Source organism: Neophocaena asiaeorientalis, unplaced genomic scaffold (genome assembly GCF_003031525.2).
Source record: "Neophocaena asiaeorientalis asiaeorientalis breed wild unplaced genomic scaffold, Neophocaena_asiaeorientalis_V1.1 scaffold14, whole genome shotgun sequence".
Classification (NCBI taxonomy): Eukaryota; Metazoa; Chordata; class Mammalia; order Artiodactyla; family Phocoenidae; genus Neophocaena; species Neophocaena asiaeorientalis.
This window is the reverse complement of record NW_020175192.1, coordinates 5,129,868-5,151,683: the sequence shown is the minus strand read 5'-3', so window position 1 is coordinate 5,151,683 and position 21,816 is coordinate 5,129,868. Positions and strand designations below refer to the sequence as shown.

The 21,816-nt window shown below is 51.0% G+C and overlaps 1 protein-coding gene across 1 annotated transcript in view; it reads right to left on the bottom strand.

Moving 5' to 3' along the window:
- The window catches only part of FGFR1 (fibroblast growth factor receptor 1), a 37,643-nt gene extending 16,154 nt beyond the window's left edge, over positions 1–21,489 (bottom strand). Inside the window, exon 1 of the mRNA XM_024764985.1 lies at positions 21,315–21,489. Within this exon, the coding sequence (XP_024620753.1) occupies positions 21,315–21,405 (91 nt within the window). The 5' untranslated portion in view covers positions 21,406–21,489. The remainder of the gene's footprint in view (positions 1–21,314) is intronic.
- Positions 21,490–21,816: the final 327 nt, after the last annotated feature.

Below are 21,816 nucleotides of genomic sequence, written 5' to 3'. Positions count from 1 at the left end.
TTTCCCCACAGTGCCTTACCACGTCAGAAACTCAGAAAATACTCAGTAGGCCTTGAACTGAAGCTCGCGTCTGGCACAGACTAATTTTTGGAAGAACCAAAAACCAGCTGACGGCTCTTGGGTGATTTTCTTCATGGCTAATAGTGCTCTCGGGTGTGTGTCAAAGTCTCCACTTACAAAGCAGGTAAACGCCGCTTTCTTTTAGCAGGTGATGGAACGGTAATGGACTGCTTGCTGGTTTACCGGGCCCTGCCCCTCTACGTCACCCCCTGGAGTAGCAGCCCCAACCTTGGAGAGTCCTCTGTAAGGCGGCTGATGAAGGACATCACTGTTCACTGGCCGCCTGCGACAATCACGTCACTACTCTCCATACTCTTTTGGTCTTTCCAGGGTCCCCCATTTATGCCCTCATTGGAAAGGCCCTTGTATCTGTGGCTCCATCTCTACTGAGCTGGCCTTTCTCTGGCCGAGACCCATGGACCAGGGCTCTATGTGTTGTTAGCAGTCAAGAAAGGAGCCAACTGACAGCTTTACTGGGCTGGCCGTGAACGATGAAGAAGAGAAAGCAGTTTATTGCTCAGCAACTTGAAAAGACGTTCCAACTCTTGGAGCACGTGATGAATTGGAATGGGGATGCTGAGGGAGACAGCAAACCCACACACGTGCTTTATGTGTCCCGCGCTTCCTGAGGGATGGGGAACAGAGGCTGGAGGACATCTGGTATCTGGATTCCGTGGTGACCAGGCTCTGGGTGCAATGCGCTTGGAGTGCACTGTGGGAAAACGGTGGATCATGCTTCCACGCCCACGTCAGTCACTACCATCACCACCGGGAGCTAGGTGGTTAGGCTTAGGGTTAGGGCTGAACTTGCACACCCACCCTTAGAGGATTAAGGCCGTCAACAACTTGGCCATCTCTCCAGAAGACAAGGAGAGGACAAAGCCTCCTGCATAGCTGCCTGAATCTGGGGTTCAGGAGCACTGTAGTGCTCCTGGGATGGTGCAGCTGGCAGGTGGACTGTGGAAGGCTGTGCAGGCTGGACCTGGTACCCCCTTTAGTGGGAGGGAAAGGGATTCAACCCCGTCCTGCTTCTCTGATGGAGCCCCTCCATCCCCCGGGGGAATTAGGAGCAGATACGGGACCCAGACTTTTTAGTAACCCTCAAGGAAGCAGCTAGAGGTGAGGGGCAGTGCTCTCAAGTCTAGGAACATGATTAACGTTAACGGGGCCCTACTGTGTCCCTCTCCCTTCCTACTTTCCTCCAAAATACCAGGGCTTTGTAATTCCCAACAAGCCAACAGGATGTAGCATTTGGCTTATGGCAGGACTGGCAGAAATCTGCCACTGTCATCTAGCAGGCAGTTCTGCCCTGGGTTCACCAGATCAGATCCAAGTTCTTGATTCTAAACTCTGAGTCTTCTGCCACCCATGGGTACCGTGTAGGGTAGGGAATGGCCTTGAGGAGGCTCCAATCCATCCAAACGTTGTCATTAGAAGATGAAACCCCAGTTTCCAAGAAGACAGAGGCTTTCTCCAGAATGGCTATCACTGGGTGTCTCTGTAAGGCCCCTGTTACTGGGCAAAGAGATGTAAAGGATTAAACTAAGCAGCAGAAGGGCTGGTTAACCTTGTGCTAACCAGGGTGATAAGATTCATGCGATACTTGATCATACAACACGAGGCAACGGGACAGGTGAGAGAGCCCAGGACAGGTGATCCAGCACAGGCTCTGAGGTTTCAGAACTCAAGTACTGGTGGTCAGGGCAGACGGCGATGTTCGCAGCACAGGGGAACATGACGGTAGGGAAAGGGAGCGAAACTTTGGGGGGAGCAGAAAAGGATGAGGTGCTTATGAGCGGTGCTGTGCCTCGGGATGAAGGGGATGGGAGATGAGGTCAGATGCATGGCCTGCTTGGAACAAAAGAAAACATAGTAGAAAACAGCCCCCAAGGTGATTTCAACTTATAAGGTGGGGGATAGAACAGAACCACTCAAGAAGTCCCAGGGAACACATTTCTCTGCAGAGACTGTGAATGCAGGCCTTTCATGTCACAAGGACGAATATACCTGAAAACGTATTACTGAAATACCATTTCACCAGCCCTGGTCCCATAAGAACCAGTTCGGTCTGGAAGTCATCCATCCCCGAGCCTCACAACTTTGCACGAACCCAGGAAGGAATAACAACATACTTGCATAGCGCTTTGCAACTGACCACGCGCCTCCCCGTATATTATCTTGGGATCCTTAAACAACTCTGAAAACAGTAACACCAATACGGGCAGTATGCTTACTATATACATCCCACATCCTGTGAACACTTTTAACACACACTATCACTGAACCCTCACAGCAACCCTATGAGGTTAACCACTTTTTTTTTTTTTTTTTTTTTTTTGGTGGCACGCGGGCCTCTCACTGCTGTGGCCTCTCCCGTTGCGGAGCACAGGCTCCGGACGCGCAGGCTCAGCGGCCATGGCTCACGGGCCCAGCCGCTCCGCGGCATGTGGGATCTTCCTGGACCGGGGCACGAACCCGTGTCCCCTGCATCGGCAGGCGGACTCTCAACCACTGCGCCACCAGGGAAGCCCGATAACGACTCTTATCTCTACCCTGTGGGTATAGAAACTGACAGCTGCTCCGCAACCCTGTGGAGTGGGTACTATCATCCTCATTTTACAGAGGGGACCCTGAAGCACCTGGAGGTTCAGGATGTGTCCAAGGCGGCCCACCTAGTCAGTTAAGTGGCTGAGCAGGGATTCGCACCCAGGTGGCCTGGCTCTCCGCAATCCCCACACATCCGGGGCCCAGGTCTACCGCTTTGAAAGGCAGCCCTTGTTTTCACTGTCTTTGCAATCCTTGACTTCCAGAAGACAACGGAAATGCTTTCTGGTCGGCCCCAGGGTCCTGTCTGATGGCGCCCATGTCTCCTACCTTCTCACAGGGGATTCTGCAGTTGGTTACTTTGGCCTCATCCTTCCCTTTTCATCTGCCCCCAAATTACTGCTTTATAACTCTGTTTCCTTACTTACAAATGTACTTTCCCAGCCATGCTGAGCTACTCAAAGTTGAGGAGGTGTGACCGTGCACACGTGGCGGAGGAGGAAATTGTGGAGTGGGTGCGGTGGCACTGAGACAGTGGCAGACCAGGACCAACAGTCATGCCCTATTTCGGTATGGCACCTGATACTTTACAAGGCGCATTCATCCACGTTCATGTTCATTTGCATTTATTCCATTTAGACACTAGACAGTGGAGGCAGAGACTTCTCCCAAAGTCACAAAACAGGGCTCAGCGCTGGCTCTAGGTGCTGGGTCTGCTGGGTCCTGGGCCCTTCACCCAGCACACGTAGCATCGGGAGGTACCTACAGCTCTGCCTTGGCCACAGGTACGTGGCACGACCCCTCCCTCCTGCCTGGGTCCCTGGCTCAATCTCTGACACCTTCTCTGGTCCCAACCCCTCCCTCTCAAGCGCAGCTTACAGCTGAACTGATGCCCTCCGATGACCCCTGCCTGATCCACTGAGATGATCCAGAACGTTAGGCAAAGAGGCTGGCCATCCCTTCCCTTGGGCCAGCTCTCCTGATTACACATCCTGAGTGTCGCACTCCTGGTCCTCTGCATCCCATCCCCTCAGGCCCCCCCGAGAGCACAGTTTGTGTCCCCCTCCTCCAGGACCTGGGGGTCTCTCAGCTACCTCCTCCCACCCAGCTCTCCTGGTTCCACCTCTGCAGCCAATACCCTCACTGCCCTTTATTTTGCTTTCTCCTAAAACACCTTGTTTTCCTATCTCTCCACCACTTCCCCAGACGTGAAAACTCATTCTCCGGAGACTTCCGCGGCTCTGTTCCTCCTCTCATTTGTGATGTGACATAAGAAATAAGCTTGTGGTTACCACGGGGTGAGGGGAAGGGGGAGGGATAAGTTGGGAGATTGGGATTGACATATACACATTTCTATATATAAAACAGCTAACTAATAAGGACCTACGTTATAGCACAGGGAACTCTACAGAATACTCTGTAATGGCCTATATGGGGAAAAGAATCTGAAGAAGAATGGATATATGTGTAAGGGATTCACTTTGCTGTATACCTGAAACTAACACAACATTGTAAATCAACTATACTCCAATAAAAATTTTTTTTAAAATTCATGGCTTTATCACGCACTCATTCAAGCTGCTCGGCTGAGGCTGGTCCGTAAGTATATGTCTCATCTACCCTCCGAGGTCAGGTGTGGTGTCAGGTCTATGCCGCACTCCGAAGGGGAAGGGTGTAGGGCTTGAATAACCAGCCCTCCACAAATCCATGCGTGTTGTCTCGGGCAGGGGTTCTCCGTTGCTGTCATCCCTATGAAATCCTTTTGGTTTTGCGTCTCTGGGTTGAGAAAGTTAGGAGAGAAGGGCCATCCTCTTCGGTAACATGGGGAACTGGTGGTCCAGGAATGTTTACAGTCTCGGCACAAACTCCCCAGAGATAAATGAGGGGGCAATTGTGGGTGGGGGAGGAACTCGGGGTGGCTTTGAAAGCAACTTAAAAGAAGCACAGAACAGCCCAGTGGGGCTCCGGGAGCCCTTGGCCGAGGTTTTTATTACGTTACTTTGGCTTTGAAATGGAACTGAAAACTTACTTTAGTCTGGCAAGGCCAGGTCAGAGGGGGTTCTCACCGAAATCCCAGGGAACAACGGTCATCCTGCAACGGTGGGAGGGTCCATGGAGGAAGCCCTCCAGATGTGAGATTCCCCGGATGCGAGGCATCCCCGACATGCAGGGAGAGCTGCAGAAATGGGGCGCACGGCCATGGGTGGGAGGGGAGCCGGGGACACCAAATCAATTAGCGGGGCCTGACACCCAGATCCAGCCGTGTTCACCGGGCCCCTGACCCAGGGAGATTTGGAGTGTAGGGTTTGTTTTTTTTTTTTTTAATAGAAAAAGGGACAGAAGTAAGAAGGAGCATTTTGCATGCAAATGGGCCACTGCCAGAAGAGCCAGCCCATTAAAATGTAAAGACTCCACGTTCAGCCTGACAAAACGGTGCAAACTGCTGTGTTTGCCAGAGAGGCTGCAATACAGCTCCCCACAAAGGGGCCCGGCAACAATGGGAGCTGAATGGCCTCAGTCAGCAGGTCCCCTCTCGCGTTGCCATGGGGACCCCACCAGGGCTTACTAAAGGTATTTCCTGAGGAGAAAGGCAGTGCACACATGCCCAGGCAGCCCAGCTAATCCTGACAGGAAGCCATCGCCATTCAGCAGCCCAGGGGCTTGGGGCTGGGAGGTGTGTTTTGTTTTTATTAAAAAAAGATTTTGGGGCTTTTGTGTTGTCCCATCTCGTCACTGTAATTTAGCACAGAGCCGCCTGTGCTGGCCAAAGCCACAGCCAGGGCCCTGCACCCACCCCAAGACCCCCCAAAACCAGCTCCGCAGGAAGTGGTTGGGCAGGGGAGGCCCAGCATTCTGTGCAAACCTTCCCAAAGATGTGGCGACGGGTAACCCAGCATCAAAGTGGAGTCTGGGGTTCAAGCCCCAGTGCTGGGTTCCAGCTGATGCCTCCTTGGTACCTGTACTTTCTTCCCTCCTAGGGATTGGGTAACACCCACCCCTCCCCAATACCTCCCACCACGAGGAGGAGAACACTTTCAGGCCGGGGAGAGGGCTGTAATTACGTGATTAACAAAGGAATGCGCCCAGGAGTTGTTTTTAAAAGAAATCTCCCCTCTTCCTCTCTCCCCAATGTTTACAGACGCACTCTGGGCAGAGCTGAAAAGAAAAATGCGTCCTCCACCCATTTCCCAAAAGGATTCCCGGTACCCTTGGCTGCTCTACCTTACCTGGAAGAGAGAGCTGCTCTGGGAAGGGGCAAGTTCACCTAAGACGTGCAGGAAGAAGCGTAAAGAGCAAAGGTAGGTGCCTTGCAGCCACCAGGAAGGGAGGGCCTCAGCTCCCGGTTCCTAGAAGTTTGTGTCACCGGCTCACATTTGGCACCAGAGGAATCAGCCTTGGCAGATTCAGGGAAGAAAGCCAACAACACAGCTGGCGGTGGAGACAGAAATTCCTGTGTGACAACTGCCCCCCTCGGACACAGTTTAGGGTAAATTAACATTTCCTGAGCAAACTTGTATGTGGAAGGAGCTGGCCTCGGTGAAGAGGATAAAATGAAGGGGGCTCTACCCACCCAGGTCTGTGTTTGCAAAGCCCATGCTCCTGCCTCTAGACCTTCCCCGCAAAATGTTTTGAACTGGGTATCTTGATAGAATCACAGTGGTTGTTTGGGCAGCATTAAGGCTGTGCCTTACAACTGCCCTGGGCGCCCAGGAAGCTTCTAGAGCCATGTTCGGGGGGGTTCCTATTTTGGGAAAAGAAGCTGGAGAGCCTTGTTCATTGATGGAAAACTTCCCCCAAAGAACCGCAAGCCCAGTAAGGACACTTGTGTGGGATGTAAGCACAGGGGATCTGGACCCTCAGCTGGGGGACTTCTCCTGCCTTTATTACAATCACATCCTAAGCTCAAAGCAAAAGTACCACCAGCCACCAACTGTGACAACACAGAAGTAAGAACACCTTCCCCTGAGCTGTCAGGGAAAAGCTGGACAACTAGCTGAAGTGGGGTGTGCGTGCGTGTGCGTGTGCGTGTGTGTGTGTGTGTGTGTAGGGGTCCTGCTGCTCGAAGGGGAACTCAGACCCTCCCACCACTGGCCCAGAGCCCAGGCCTCCCAGCCATGTGTCTGCAGCTGTGACCTGTCAGGCACTTCCTGGTCTGGGTTCTGTAATGGAAAGATCATTAAGAGTGGGGGAAGGAGGACAGCCAAGAGGTAGCCCTGCAGCTCCCAATCCGCCGGGCGCTGACCTTAGAGTCCGGTCAGGTTCCTTGAAGAAAAGAATGTATGGCTCTCCCCCCACCACGCCCCCTCCCAGGGCCTCGGGATGGCCTCCCCTCCCCCAAGCTCCTCGGAGCTGGTTTGGGGAAGGAAGCACCAGTAGCTGCGTAGGAAAACGCTGCCGCTCCCTAAACTTGCTGATGAATTAGTCGAGGCCACAGCTGTTTCAGAATTTGCCTTTTGCCCCCTCCCCAAACCTCAGTGGATGCTTGAGAGCACACGCACCAGGGCTATCAGCTCCCCTCCGGCTCTGTGCCACCTTCCCTCCCTGGCTGGTCCCGTGGCTGCAGTGGTGGGTCTGGGTCACCATGCCCAGTGCAAGGACGCTCACCACCCACTGCAGTGGAGAAAGGAAGGGACTCTTCATAAAGTGACCTATTTTTTTCAATGTTAAAGAAACATCCCTTATTTTTACATTACGAGAATAAAGGTGATAGACACCCTTTTATTTTTTTGGCCACGCCATGCAGCTGGTGGGATCTCAGTTCCCCGACCAGGGATCGAACCCGGGCTCTCGGCAGTGAAAGTGCAGAGTCCTAACCACTGGACCGCCAGGGAAGTCCCAATAGACATCCTTTTAAAAGGAAATGGTGTAAAAGGTGGTTGCCAGGGGCTGGAGGAGAGAAGACTGGGGAGTTACATGTTTAACAGGTAGAGTTTCAGTCAGGAAGGTGACAAGTTCTGGAGATGGACAGTGGTGATGGTTACACAACACCAATGTACTTAATGCCAAGGACCTGTAAACTTAAAAATGGTTGAGTTGTATAGTACGTATATTTTACCACAATTAAAAGAAGTACCGGTAGTGGACAGTGTTGGTTTTTTAAAGATGTTCTTACGTGGCAAAATAAATTGTCAACCCAAAATATCGGGGCGGTGGGGGGGGGGAAATTTGACTGGCCCATGGAACCTAAAAATCTGGGGCCAATGGTCTGTTCCACAGACTGGCAGGAAAGTGATGGCCCAGAGGACCCACTGACATACCACGTATTCATTCTTCTCTTTCTCCTCCTTCACACACACTGTGAAAGTAGAGCATTTAGTACTGTTTTCAGAAACTAAAAGAGCGTGGTTTGGGGATATTTCTCCCTGAGATGGAATGGCACTCAGACAGAGAGCAGGTAGGAGAACCAGGACCAAAGGCTGCTTGGAAGGCCAATGTCTACACTGGGGAGTCCTGTGATCGGACAATTGGTTGATCTTAAACAATGAGCCTCCTGTGGGAGATTCCCTACTCTGGGCAATGTCCACATTCCGGGTGTCCTAAGGGATGAGAGCCTCATTTGAAATCCTTGTGAAAACCACACAATACCAAACTCTGCTTGAGCCCCAGGTGGTTGTAACTGGCTGGGAGCAGCAGAAGGAGTATCTGACTGGAAGTCACTGGGATGACTGGCCCTGCCGCTCCTGTGTGACCCGGGCCACATCATCTCCCCTCTCGGCCTCCGTGTGCTCAACTGTGAGATGGGAAGGCTGACTGGACAAGCTCTGGGCAACTCCAACAGCTCTAACCAACATTCCAAGTTTCAGCTGGGCCTTGGGAGTTGAGTACCATTCACTACATCCCCTCCAGCCTCCACCAGCACAGGTGGCCCTCCGCCATGAGGGAGGGCAGGAGACTGCAAGTTAATTTTCCTTAAGAAGAGGGGAGGGGACTCCCCTGGCGGTCCACTGCAGGGGGTGTGGGATCGATCCCTGGTCAGGGAACTAAGATCCCCCATGCCGTGTGGTAAGGCCGAAAAAAAAAAAAAGAAGACACATGGGACTTCCCTGGTGGCGCAGTGGTTGGGAGTCTGCCGGCCAGTGCAGGGGACACAGGTTCGGGCCCTGGTCCAGGAGGATGCCACATGCCGCGGAGCAACTAAGCCCGTGCACCACAACTACTGAGCCTGCGCTCTAGAGCCCGTGAGCCACAGCTGCTGGGCCCGTGTGCCACAACTACGGAAGCCCTCGCGCCTACAGCCCGTGCTCCCCAACAGAGAGAGGCCACCACAATGAGAGGCCCGTACACCGCAACGAAGAGTGGGCCCCGCTCGCTGCAACTGGAGAAAAGCCCACGTGCAGCAACGAAGACCCAACACAGCCAAAAATAAATAAATTAAATATATATATATATAAATAAATAAACAAACAAATAAATAAGACACAAGGATGTAATGCACAGCACGGAGAATACAGTCAATATTTAAAAAAAAAAAAGAAGAGGGGATTCTGATTTGGCCACAGAGCTGCGGCCACCAGCACCTTCAACACATGTCTCCCTTCATCTTTTCCCTCTGGCCCGAGATGTTCCAGAAGAAGCCTCAGGGCCGAGGGTATGGAGTAGCTCAGAGGCTGTGACTGGCAGAAAGCTGGGAGCCCAGGTATTCTAGAAGGATTTATTTCACTGTCCTTTTTTGATGCTCATGAGAGACTCCATGAGAACTCATTAGGCAAATAAATTTAAAAAATGGACTGGGAGTCTGAGGGTGGTGGGGAAAGGACACATGTTCTGAAATAAATGCATCTTCCAAGCATACCCTTCAGGCATTAATACAGCCTTGAGAGTGCAAATAACATGGACGAAAGCTTTAGATGCCGAAGCGAGACCTTCATTCAGTACGTCAGTCAAAGAACCTGACTCTTCTAAGATTTAAAAACTAATTCCTAAAACCGAAGGAAAATAAACCTTAATTCCCAAAGTCAACCCTGAAGTTGGATAATAAAGGGGCAGAGATTTCCGAATGCAAAAGGACCCTTCCAACGATGGGAGAGCTGATCCACATTCCAAAGGTGGTGATAACTGACTTAAAGCCCCGAACAACACAGAAGAAGGGCGTTCCAGGAAAAGGGTCTCCTTCCTTCCAGACAAGCTTTTAGACAACTTTCTACTCCTGGTCCTTCCTTCCTCCAATAAACCCCGGCAATCGGACTCAGCCCTCTTCTACTTCCTCGTTTCCCCCACCTCCCAGTACAGGGGTTAGAGCCGTAGGCACTGATATTAAATAGACCTGAATCGAACTCTAGCTACACCATTTATTTTAGCTGTTTAACCTGGCAAGTGTTCATTTTGACCTCTCTGTGTCAGTTTCCTAAACCGTGAAATGGACACACAGCACCTACCTTATAGACAATTAATTGATATCAGATTCTCAAAGTGTGGTCCCTGGATGGCAGTATCAGCATCCTCTGGGAACTTGTTAGAACCACCCAGCTCGGGCCCCGCTGCAGAATCCAGAGCCCTGGGGGTGGACTGTGGCAAAGGTTTTTTGTGTTTTTAAAAAAATTAATTAATTTATTTATTTTTGGCTGCGTTGGGTCTTGCTGCGTGTGGGATTTCTTTAGTTGCAGCGAGCAGGGCCTATTCTTCATTGGGGTGTGCGGACTTCTCACTGCTGTGGCTTTTCTTGTTGCTGGGCACTTGCTCTAGGCATGCAGGCTCAACAGTTGTGGTGTGTGGGCTCAGTAGTTGTGGCTCGCGGGCTCTATGTAGTGCACAGGCTTAGCTGCTCTGTGGCATGTGGGATCTTCCCAGACCGGGGCTTGAACCTGTGTCCCCTGCACTGGCAGGCGGATTCTTAACCACTGCGCCACCAGGGAAGTTCCGGCAAGGGGTTTTAACAAGCCCACTGGGCGATGTGCCTGCCGGGAAAACCTGAGAACCACCGCATTAAGTGATATAAAGGACGCACTGTGGGGTAGCAATAATTATTTCTCACCTACTTCCCTTACCTTCCTATTGAAAAGGATTTCATTCCTATCTTCCCCTTTTTTAAAGCTAGAAATTGTAGGTATCTTTTTTCCCCTAGTTCCTTTATTATTTACAAAATTTTGGGGGGTAGTATAGTTGCTTGACAATGCTGTGTTAGTTTCTGCTGTACAGCAATGTGAATCTGTTAAACATATACATACAGCCACTCTTTTTAAGATTCTTTTCCCAGATAGGCCATTACAGAGTACTGAGTAGAGTTCCCTGTGCTATACAGTAGGTCCTTACTAGGTGTAGGTATCTTTTTCAAAAAAGAAAATGGATGGTTACCTCGCTGTGCGTTCATGTGTGCATTCATTTCTTCAAAAAGTATTCATGGAGTGCCTCACAGGTATCAGACACTATTCTAAGGTGCTGGGGTAAACAAAGGAACGAACGACACCTCTGCCTTCATGATATATGTGTGCAAACACATCACAGCCCACAAAAGACAGTCCATCTGCCCCTTCACTTTAGGGAAGAGGCCCTAACCTGTGGTTTCAGATGTCCTCATGACCTGAGTTCTGTGTCCTTATTTGAGGTTGTCACTGGATGATGTTTTTTATTTTATTTTTTATTTTTTGCGGTACGCAGGCCTCTCACTGTTGTGGCCTCTCCCGTTACGGAGCACAGGCTCCGGACGCGCAGGTTCAGCTGCCATGGCTCACGGGCCTAGCCACTCTGCGGCATGTGGGATCTTCCCGGACCGGGGCACGAACCCGCGTCCCCTGCATCGGCAGGCGGACTCTCAACCACTGCGCCACCAGGAAAGCCCCGGATGACGTTTTTTCAATGAGTCACTTATTGTATTTGCCTATGCGTAGTAAGAGCGACACTGGCCAGGGCTGGGTCTGACCCATGGTGAGGCTGGGGTAGGGTTGCCATTTGTCCTGGGCCTCCCAGTCAAGAGGGGCCTCCAAGAATTTTTGTGCTTTCCCCAAAAGGGCACACGGATAGTTACTGACAGAACTGGAAGAAAATATTTACCAAAAAACTTGCAATAAATCTGTGTTCTATTCCTGGGGCACACCTCAGACAGTACACCACAAATTAATTAATTTTGAAAATCCTGTAATTATTTTGCGACTAGCCCAACCACATGGTATTATATATATTTTTGTCTAAAACATTAATTTGTTAGATGTAAACACTAAGAAAAACAAAATTTCAGGACGCTTGTGGGGTTTTTTTTTGCTTCTCTTCACGCTTTAAATAAATATTTACTGGTAGCCTCAAAACAATGCTAATGCTTCAGGCTTGCTGAACCTTCTAGCATGTTTATTTCCATCCATGAGACATTGTTGGACTACTTTAGAAACATTCCAGGTGGTTTATTGTGTCCAGGCAATACCACTGTATTCTAGAATAAGTGTGACCTACAAGGAAAACTCAGGTGTGGCCTCTGATGCTTTAGAGACCTCTGATCCCAGACCTTCTCCAAGTAGGAGGTCTCAGCTACCGTGCAAAAGGCAGCCTCAATGGGGTTTTCGTTCCATTGATTATTCTAAGCTAGGGAATCACTTTCATTAGGGCAGCTCACAGACCTATGACCGATGCATAACCTCGCAGCCAAGAGCAGAAGAATGTCACACAAGAAATGCACAAGCGTCTCCAGCTGCCCTTACCCCAATCACACACATGTACATACCACCCCCGAAAGGGAGGTGAAGCCTAATTCCTGTTAGATAAAAGGGACTGACCCAGCAATGTTTAAATTCACATGTTGGTTTGCCTGTATTTTGGGAAGAAACCCAGTTTGATAGAGGGACATAGTATAATACACTGGAAAAAAAAAAATGGGAGTCAGACCTACCTGAACCTGAATCCCACTTTCACTGCCTACCAACTAGACTACCTTAGACAAATTACTTAACTCCCTGAACCTCAGTTTCCTCATCTGATTTTGAAATTAAAACCTACGGCCATGGGATCAATGTAGAGGTAAAAATATGTAAAGGATGTGGAATGTGAAAATGTAATAAATAGTGTTTATTAATTATTATTTTTAAAGACCTTTACTGGTATTACCTTCCTGGGGCTATTTGGTACTAGGTAATCACAACTTTTAGAATATAAGTATCCCTGGATACATGGGCAAATTTTATTTGTAAAAGTATGTTCACTTAAATGCAAACTATTGAAAATAACTTAAGTGCCCAACAGTAAAGGACTGGGTAAATAAATTTTGCACACCCATACTACTACATAGTTACTTAAGCATGATGGAAACATCTCTGCATGGCAGGAAGTACCTGCTTACGTTACAAACCAGTATATAACATATAAATTCCATTTTTGAAAAGTTATGCTTGTATAAATGCAGGGAAAAAGATCTATATAAATAGATTCACCAATAACAGTGATTATTTTTGGATGATGGGCATATCAGAGACTTTCTTTTTCTCTTTACAAGTCTATAATTTCTAAATTTTCCACAATGAACCCAGATTACATATCAAAATATCCATGTTTTAAAAGAGCAATAAAAACATTCTTTCTGACTGCATACAACTTTGCTCTAGTGGAGGAAACAGCCATATGTTAAAAACTCCATAATGTGGGCTTCCCTGGTGGCGCAGTGGTTGAGAGTCCGCCTGGCGATGCAGGGGACACAGGTTCATGACCTGGTCCGGGAAGATCCCACATCCCGTGGAGCAGCTGGGCCCGTGAGCCATGGCCGCTGAGCCTGCGCGTCCGGAGCCCGTGCTCCGCAACGGCAGAGGCCACAACAGTGAGAGGCCCGCGTACCGCAAAACAAACAAACAAACAAAAAACTCCATAATGTAAGGCAGAGGAAAGTAAGTGCCAGATTGAAAGTTACACAGAAAGGGGGTGGGGGGGGGAAAGGAGTGATTAATTTGGAGACAGAGGAGGGCTTCAGGAGGGAGGTGGCCCTTAAGCTACTCCTTAAGCTAAGAGTAGAAATTACAAACAGTGAAAGCAGGAAAGGATAGGGATGGACATTTCCAGCTAAGGGACCAGGATAAACAGTTGTTATGTATGAATGTGTATATTGTATTAAACAAGGGAAAAGGAAGTCTTATTTGGCCAGATGGATGGATGGATGAATGGGAGACAGGGAGGAAAGGAAGGAAGGGAGGGAGGGAGGGCGAGAGGAAGGAAGGAAGGAAGGAGGAAAACTCAATCAGTAAACAAATGGTGAAGGGACCATTAGCCAGGGGCTAGTTTTCGTCTGTAGAGAAAACAGAGGAGGGGCTAAGCTCTAAGTTCGACTTTCTTTGTTGATCAAATATATGACTCTCCAGCATTCATGGTTTTTAACCTCTTTCCCTGCCCAAGCTCATGACCACTAATGTTCACTCTTCCCCGAACTCCTTGACCCTCTCACCCACTTGAGGCTTGACGCACCTACACATCCAGGGCCTGGGAAACACAGCCACATTCACACCAACATTCACCTTCTTTTACACCACCCATCCCAGGAGCCTTGGCCACGATACAACACGTGGGCTCAGGAAGGAGCACCGAGTTTCGAGCTCCATCCAAGCCAACGGTTCTCGTGCTTGGAACTGACTGGACAAACGCCTCTCCCGAGGTTTCCGGTTTGCAAGGAGACAGCCTTTAAATGAAGGCAGTGGGCACCTCGTTTGGCAAGGGGGCAGGGGAGGGTCGGTGCGAACCAAGAACAGGAGAGGGGGGACTCAGGGTACAAGCCACAAGCAGCCCATCAGGCAAATGTCCCCCCGACTTGGCCGTCAGCGGCTGTAAGTCAGAGCAAGCCCCCCAAGTTCAGAAGCAGCCCACAGTCTAGAACAGCGGTCCCCGACCTTTTCGGCACCAGGGACTGGCTTCGTGGAAGGCACTTCTTCCACGGACCGGGGTGGGGGAGGGCAGGGTTTCGGGATGATTCAGGCGCATTACATTCATCGTGCACTTGATTTCTATTATCATTACATTGTAATATATAATGAAGTAATTATACAGCTCACCATAATGCTGACAGGAGGCGGGGCTCAGGCAGTAAGGGAAGCGATGGGGAGCAGCTGTAAATACAGATGCAGCTTTGCTCACTCACCCCCCCCTCACCTCCTGCTGTGCGGCCCCGTTCCTAACAGGCCACAGACCGGTACCAGTCCGTGGCCCGGGGGTTGGGGACCCCCTGGCCTAGAAGGCTTCTCCTAAGAGGAAGCAGTTTGGGATTTATGCCAGGCCTCAAGAGCCTAGGTAGAGCAGTTCACTTGCTGCTGAATCACTTGGGGGGCGGAGGTCGGGGACAGGGTGGGCCGAGAGAAGGGAATGCTGGGCGTAAGTCTGTGGATGAGCCTCCTCTCCAGAATGAACAGGGCGGCCTGGGCAGCTGAATTTGGGAGACCAGCAGTGCCAGAGCAGCTGGACTTTCCCGGTCAGCAGGGAAACAGTTGTCTCGTTGCCAGGCTTTGGGGAGGGAAGAGGCAAAGGTGGCGTCTACAGGGGGAGCTGGAGCCCCCAATGGCCCCTGAGGATCGAGGCCCTGTAAAAACAGGGCACAGCTGCCGGTCAGGATCTCTGACCCCGGACCGCTCCCTCCCGGATAATGACTCCCCAGAACTCACTTCTCCCAAGGCCATCCCTCACGGCCCCAGACACGAGCCATCACTCACTATTTCGGCCTGACCGGGAGCAAGCATCCTGGCCGGGCCCTGCTGACCCACCTCCGGGCAGGGGCCACAGGCCCCAGAGGCATCCCTGACCCTCTCTCTTCAGTTCCTGCCCACCCAGGTCGTCACAGAAACCCGGGGGCAGCAGCGCGGCCTCTTCTCTGTTTGGGCTGCCTCCCTTCCCCCTCCCTGGCCAGGGCTCTGGACAGACATTTGTTCTTCCCTGAGAAATTCCTCCTCCCTGACTTCGGGGAGCTGGCCGGCAAAGCCGGAGTGGAAAATCAGTGAAGCTAATGGTGCAGCAATGCAGCAGGCAGGGCCAAGAACACGGCCCTGGGGTGGCTCTGCCCGGCGTGGTCAAGTGGACACGTGAGCCCTCCGGCTCCTGCCTCACATTCTCTCCCTGCACCCACCCTCTGCAAAGCTCAGCTCCAGGAACGCTTGCAAACACACCCTTCCGAAGGCACCGAGCTACCTCTCTCTGGAGAGGGGGTGAGGGACTGAGTGGAGTGCCCCGGGGAAACCTGGTGGCTCCGTGCCGCGCAGATTCCCACAGCCCGAAACCCTCCGGCCTTGCACTCCAGTGGGTCTCCCCACATCGCTCTCTGCCCTGTGGAATTCCACCCGCCTTCCGGCCCAAGGGGGAGAAACTCCTCTTCAATGTCCAGTGTGAATTAGAAGTAAACAGGTTCTTTTCACAAGAAAAAATTATGTTGCGGACGGGGTGGGGTACAGCAGTGCTCCTGAATGTTCCCCTCCCACCCCCGGCAGCCACCCAATACTGGTCCACAGGACACTGGCCCCCAGGCCGCAGGTCCTCCGGCCACGCCCACTGGCCGCAGCCAGTAGGACCTCGGCCTGTGCGAGGCTGGTAGTGGGATACCCTCCGTACTTGTTCGGGGCTCCCCCTGCAGCCAGGCTGAAATGCATACCCCTTCGGGCCAAAGACAGCTGCGGGAGCCCCTGGGGGGTTGCCAGTGGCGGCCAGGGCCCAGGGCCGGACTTCAAGCTGGGGTGATGTCTCTGGCACCATTTGCAGCTCCCCGCCACGGGCCCAGGTTTCTGCAGAACACAAAGACAAAGCCTTGCTTTGTGGTGCCTGGCATCCAGGGGGCTTGCAGCCAGAAATGGAATCGTGCGGCTTTTCCATTAAGTGTAACCTCTCCCTCTTCAAGCGGCCACCAGACTCCTTCAAATCTGGGTAGGTGGGAGGAGCTGTAAAACCCCGGCCATTAAATCGTTTATTAGTTGCAGGTTTCTGAGCATGTAGGCAAGTATTTTAAGACGGCAAGGCTCATACCGTGCCCTCCACCATGTGGGGTCTGGGGGCTTTAGCCCAGGTTACTGCTGAAAAGGGGGTTAGGATCCCCATTCCCAATTACGAGAAGCGGCCTTGTAAACAGTTTTGGATTCACCCACTTGCTTTTCTGCAAGTCTTATTCTAAACGAGAGAAAAATACACAAAAACAAGCCTCTTCGAGCTCAAAGTGTCTTTCAAGCTAGTGCTTATCTTTTTAAAGGGGCATTCTACTCCCCGGCCCACGACCCCGCTTCAGTCTCCCCCGCCCCCCTCCCCGCAAAGCCTGGTCTGAAACAAGCTCAGCCTCTTTAAGATCCCAAACTAGAGAAGGGAAAGGAGAGGGAGGAAGGAGGGAGGCTGGTTTTCCTGGAACCCTTATTAAATCAACTTTCCAAGGACAGCCAGAAACTTCAGGCCCTCCCCACTCCCTGAGGAGCATTTGCAGACTGGGGGAGGGGCTCCCGACACACACACACACACACACACACACACACACACAGCAAAGGCTTTCTAAAGGGCAAAAGCTCTCAGTCAGTGGGAGCAGGGTTTGGGGTAATTTGCTTTAAACTTTTGGGCAAACCTTTTACATTCAGAGTCCAGTCTTTTCTGAGGACAACAGCAGCATTGTTATTGAATAATCAGCAGGGCCGAGACTACGGCAATACTTTACATTTGTGAGATACCTTATAGTTTACAAAGCGTGGAGATAGATTCTTCCCTTAGGACTTCAGGTCTCTGAAGACGGTGGGGCCCATGTTCCGCTATCACAAAGCTCAGAAGGGATGATCTAGGAGAAGGGGCTGAACCACGAGAGGGACTCACTCAACCCAATGGGGACCTGGGACCTGATGTCCATCCAAGTCTCGTGGGTTTCCGCTTCTGCGTCCTAAGGCACTCCAAGTCCATCCATGAAACAAGCCCTTTACCACGCGGTGTCTCCTGTGGGGTCCCAGGAAAAGGTACCCACATCTACTATTTATGGCTCATTGACTATGTCCAGGCATGGTTCTTAGAGCTTTGCAGGCATTTGCATGTTATTCACAACGACCTTAGAAGCAGATGTTCATTACCAATATAGATTATAGAGTGTCAGAGAGGAGCTTTCCCAACAGCCAACAGTCGGTAAGCAATGGAGCCCAAATCAAAACCAAGGCAGTCCAGGGAAAACGTATGCCCACAGACTTGTAAACGAATGCTCACAAGAGTTTTAGTAATAATAGCCCAAAGTGTTAGCAACCCAAATGGCCACCATCAAGTGAATGGATACACATTCCCCATATAATTCCATTATGTGAAATTCTAGAACAGGCAAACCTAACCTACAGTGACAGAAAGTAGATCCGTGGTTGCCTGGGTCCGGCGCTGCAAAGGGGGCTGACTGCAGAGGGGCAGGAGGCAAGTTTGGGGGGTGATGAAAATGTTTCATATCTTGATTGACAGTTACGTGGGACAATGCTACATTTATCAAAACACTTCAAACTGAACGCTTAAAATTGGTGCATTTTATAGAATGCAAATGATACCTCAATTAAGTTGATTTTTTTTAAAATGGCAGCGTAACTTCACTCTTCACTGCCACATCGCCTCCTCATAGCCCTCCTCACCTCTCCTACCCCCTCCCTCCTGTTTGCAGAGCGGGACTTTGTCATTTTCAAGACTTTCAGCCCCTTGACTCCACCCTCCATCACTGCCCCGGCTTCCTTTCCCAGTCTGGATGCACAACCAGAAGCTTCAGGACCACCATCACCCCCTCAACCCCTATTCCTTATGTTTCGACCCTTGGATACGATACTCCCTTCCTGCTTACAAGTACCCAGCTCCGAGATGCGTACTATTCACTTTCTCCACCCTCCATCCCTGGGCTGCAAAACGGTTTGTTAGAGAAGGTTAAAAAAAATACTTTAGGGTCCACCATAAATTCATATTCCCAAACCTTATCCACCCCTCCTCATTGCCACCTATGCTGTGGCTGACCCAAATCTCTATCTACTCCTCAGAAACCTCCCACTCTGACTCACTCCCTTTACTCGCATCTTGTCTGTGTCTTTAGTCACCCTGAGTTGACATCCAACCTACTTAAACCCGTAGATTTTTTTTTTTTTAATTAAATTTATTTTTTTGGCTGCAGTGGGTCTTCGTTGCTGCACATGGGTTTTCTCTAGTTGTGGTGAGCAGGGACTACTCTTCTTCGTTGTGGTGCGTGGGCTCTAGGCACACGGGCTTCAGTAGTCACGGCACACGGGCTCAGTAGCTGTGGCTCTTGGGCTCTAGGGTGCAGGCTCAGTAGTTGTGGTGTGTGGGCTCAGTAGTTGTGGCACACGGGCTTAGTTGCTTCAGTTGCTTAGTTGGCGCACGGGCTTAGCTGCTCTCCACCAGGGCTCGAACCCGTGTCCCCTGCATTGGCAGGCGGATTCTTAACCACTGCGCCACCAGGGAAATCTTAAACCTGTAGATTCTATTTCTATAGTGTCTCTGTTATTTTTCCTTCCTTTACAATCCTCCACTCTAGTTCACTGCCTTTCTCTAGCTAGACATTCAGAACAACCGTTTAAGCAACTCGTCTTTCTGGCAACAGTGGTAGCAGCAGTAATAACTCCTAACGCTTTGCCTGTCAGTGCTTTACCTGGGTTATCTCACTTAATCCTGTATTACTGCTCCATTTTAAAGATAAGCAAACTAAGACTTCCTGTGTTTGAGTAATTGGTCAAACCAAGTAATGCAGATATTAAGTGGTGGAGCACGACTGTTTTTTTTAGAATTTTTAAAAAATAAATTTAATTAATTCATTCATTCTTTCATTCATTCATTCATTTACGGCTGCATTGGGTCTTCACTGCTGCGCGCGGGCTTTCTCTAGTTGCAGTGAGCGGGGGCTACTCTTCGTTGCAGTGCGTGGGCTTCTCATTGCGGTGGCTTCTCGTGTTTCGGAGCACAGGCTCTAGGTGCGCGGGCTTCAGTAGGTGTGGCATGGGGGCTCAGTAGTTGTGGCTCACGGGCTCTGGAGCACAAGCTCAGTAGCTGTGGTGCACGGGCTCTAGAGCACAGGCTCAGTAGTTGTGGCACACGGGCTTAGTTGCTCCACGGCATGTGGGATCTTCCCAGACCAGGGCTCGAACCCGTGTCCCCTGCATTGGCAGGCGGATTCTTAACACCTGCGCCACCAGGGAAGCCCTGCGGAGCACAATTTAAACCTAGGTCCGCCTGACTTCTTCCTCCCATCCATCCAAACTCAGCTGCCTGAAAATCTGAAAGCTGGATTGTGTCACTTTCCTGCTCGAAACTTTTCAAGACTCCCAGTATCTACCCATTTAGGTACAGTTTCCTCAGCAGGGCATTACGGCTTTCCATATGCTAACTCAGTCCAATTTGTCCAGGCATTCCGTCCCCCGACTACCTACACACCAGGTAAGTTGTTCTCTGTACACCTTATACGTCCTGCCCCAGCACCCTCACTCATGCTGCTCCACCTGGAACACCCTTCATCTCCCTCCCAGGCCCCATGCCCAGCTCTCTGGACCATCTCAATGACAGTGGCTGTCCCTCTCCCCCAGCATTCCCACTGCATTGTGTTATAACTCCACTGCGTGGTTTAAACACGGTCCACCTTGAGTTTAGCTGCCTCTGTGCTTGTCATCCTCTACCCGATGGTGAATTCCCTGTGGGCAGAGATGGTCCCTCCCACTCGGGGTCTCCAGCGTGTTCCAGGTAAGGCCTTGCCTTCAATTCTGTCACTGAATACAACACGAATCTGCCTGCCCCAGCCAGTGTATCTTCTAGAAAGCCCCCCCCCACCCGTCCCCCCTCCTTCTCCATCACCCTACAAGAGGGCAAATATCCTCACTCCTCATTCGTCACTCACACAGGTCCTGGCAGCGAGACTGGTGGCCCTTTAAACGCAGCCACCATGTTGTGTGCACACCTGAGCCCTTTACCCACCACCTGCCAACCTCCTCTACTTCTGTCATCAGCCACTGGGTCACAAGCCACACTACCCTTTGGCAGCAGAAATGCCCAAATATTAGTTCTCAGAGACCTTCGAAAGCTGCCAGGTGTGCTGTACCTGTAATTTCCATGAAGTATTTTCACAAGTCCGGAAAAATCCCATCAGCAGTGGGTGCAAGTCTTTTCCGTTACTAATAATCCCTCCGAATTCCCAATAAACTACAGGTGTCTACCAGCGCCTACGCCCCATAATGCTCCCTGGTTCTCAATCTCTTTGAAATCCCTCCAGCAGTATATCCAAAGCAAACCTCTTACCAGGCCTCCAAACAGGGCCTGTGAGAGATGGTCAAGAAAGACAAAATGGCAGGCACGTGGCCATGATGGCCGACCCTCATAGAAGATATGTCTTTGGAACAATTTTCCAGAAGCCGGAGGTCTTTATGAAGCTCCCACAACCCTGCACATCCCCTGGACCCCGATCCAAGTTCTAAACCCAAATTCACAGGTCACTCGCACCCACTGCACCGCCCAACCCCATTTTATATACCTCATCTAGGTTAGGGAGCTAGCTCTTGGGTCCCAATAAGAAGTTCCTTTTTCAGAAGGAGAAAAGCATAAACCTCCCCCCTGAGCACGTCACCTCTGGCAGATGGATGTCACCAGCCTTCACGACCCAACCTCTGATGAAGCTGGCTGTGTCTGCAGCCAGGCCCCCACCAGCCCAGGTACCTTGGGAGCCTCTCCTACAGTCCAGGAGCCCTCTGCTCCACCTGGGATGGAGCCTTCGCAGTTGACCACATCACGTCTGTCCCAGCCCACCTTGTTGCTGAGGGCCGGGAGCCCAGGCTGCCCCTCAGCCCGCGCCTTACCTTGTTCCGGCAAGGTTGGCGCTGGCCTGGCAGTGCAGAGCGCGGCTGTGACCAGCACAGCCCAGAACAGGAGACACTTCCAGCTCCACATCCCAGTTCTGCAGTTAGAGGTTGGTGACAAGGCTCCACACCTCCATGGAGACTCTGCCGTGGGCTTTATCCTCCTGTGCAAGCTGACTCTGGGGAGAGAAAAAAACCCCGAAAGTTAGGAGGGTCTGCACGGGGGACGAGGGGCAAGGAGAAAAAGAGGGAAGGCATGTTACATGGCCACCCTGCCCACAAGGGTGCCTGAAGCAATAACTTACTCCTTCAGACACAAGAAAGGAACTGTGGTCCTGTCCCAATGGTGAATTCAAGGTTATGCGTCTTAATTAGACCAAGGAGTGGTTCAATTCAGTCCTACAACTATTTATTGAGTGTGGACTGTTTCCCATGTTGGGAAAATCATCAGAAAGTTCCCTGAGGCATGAGCCCCAAGATCATTCGTGCCGGGAAAGCGAAC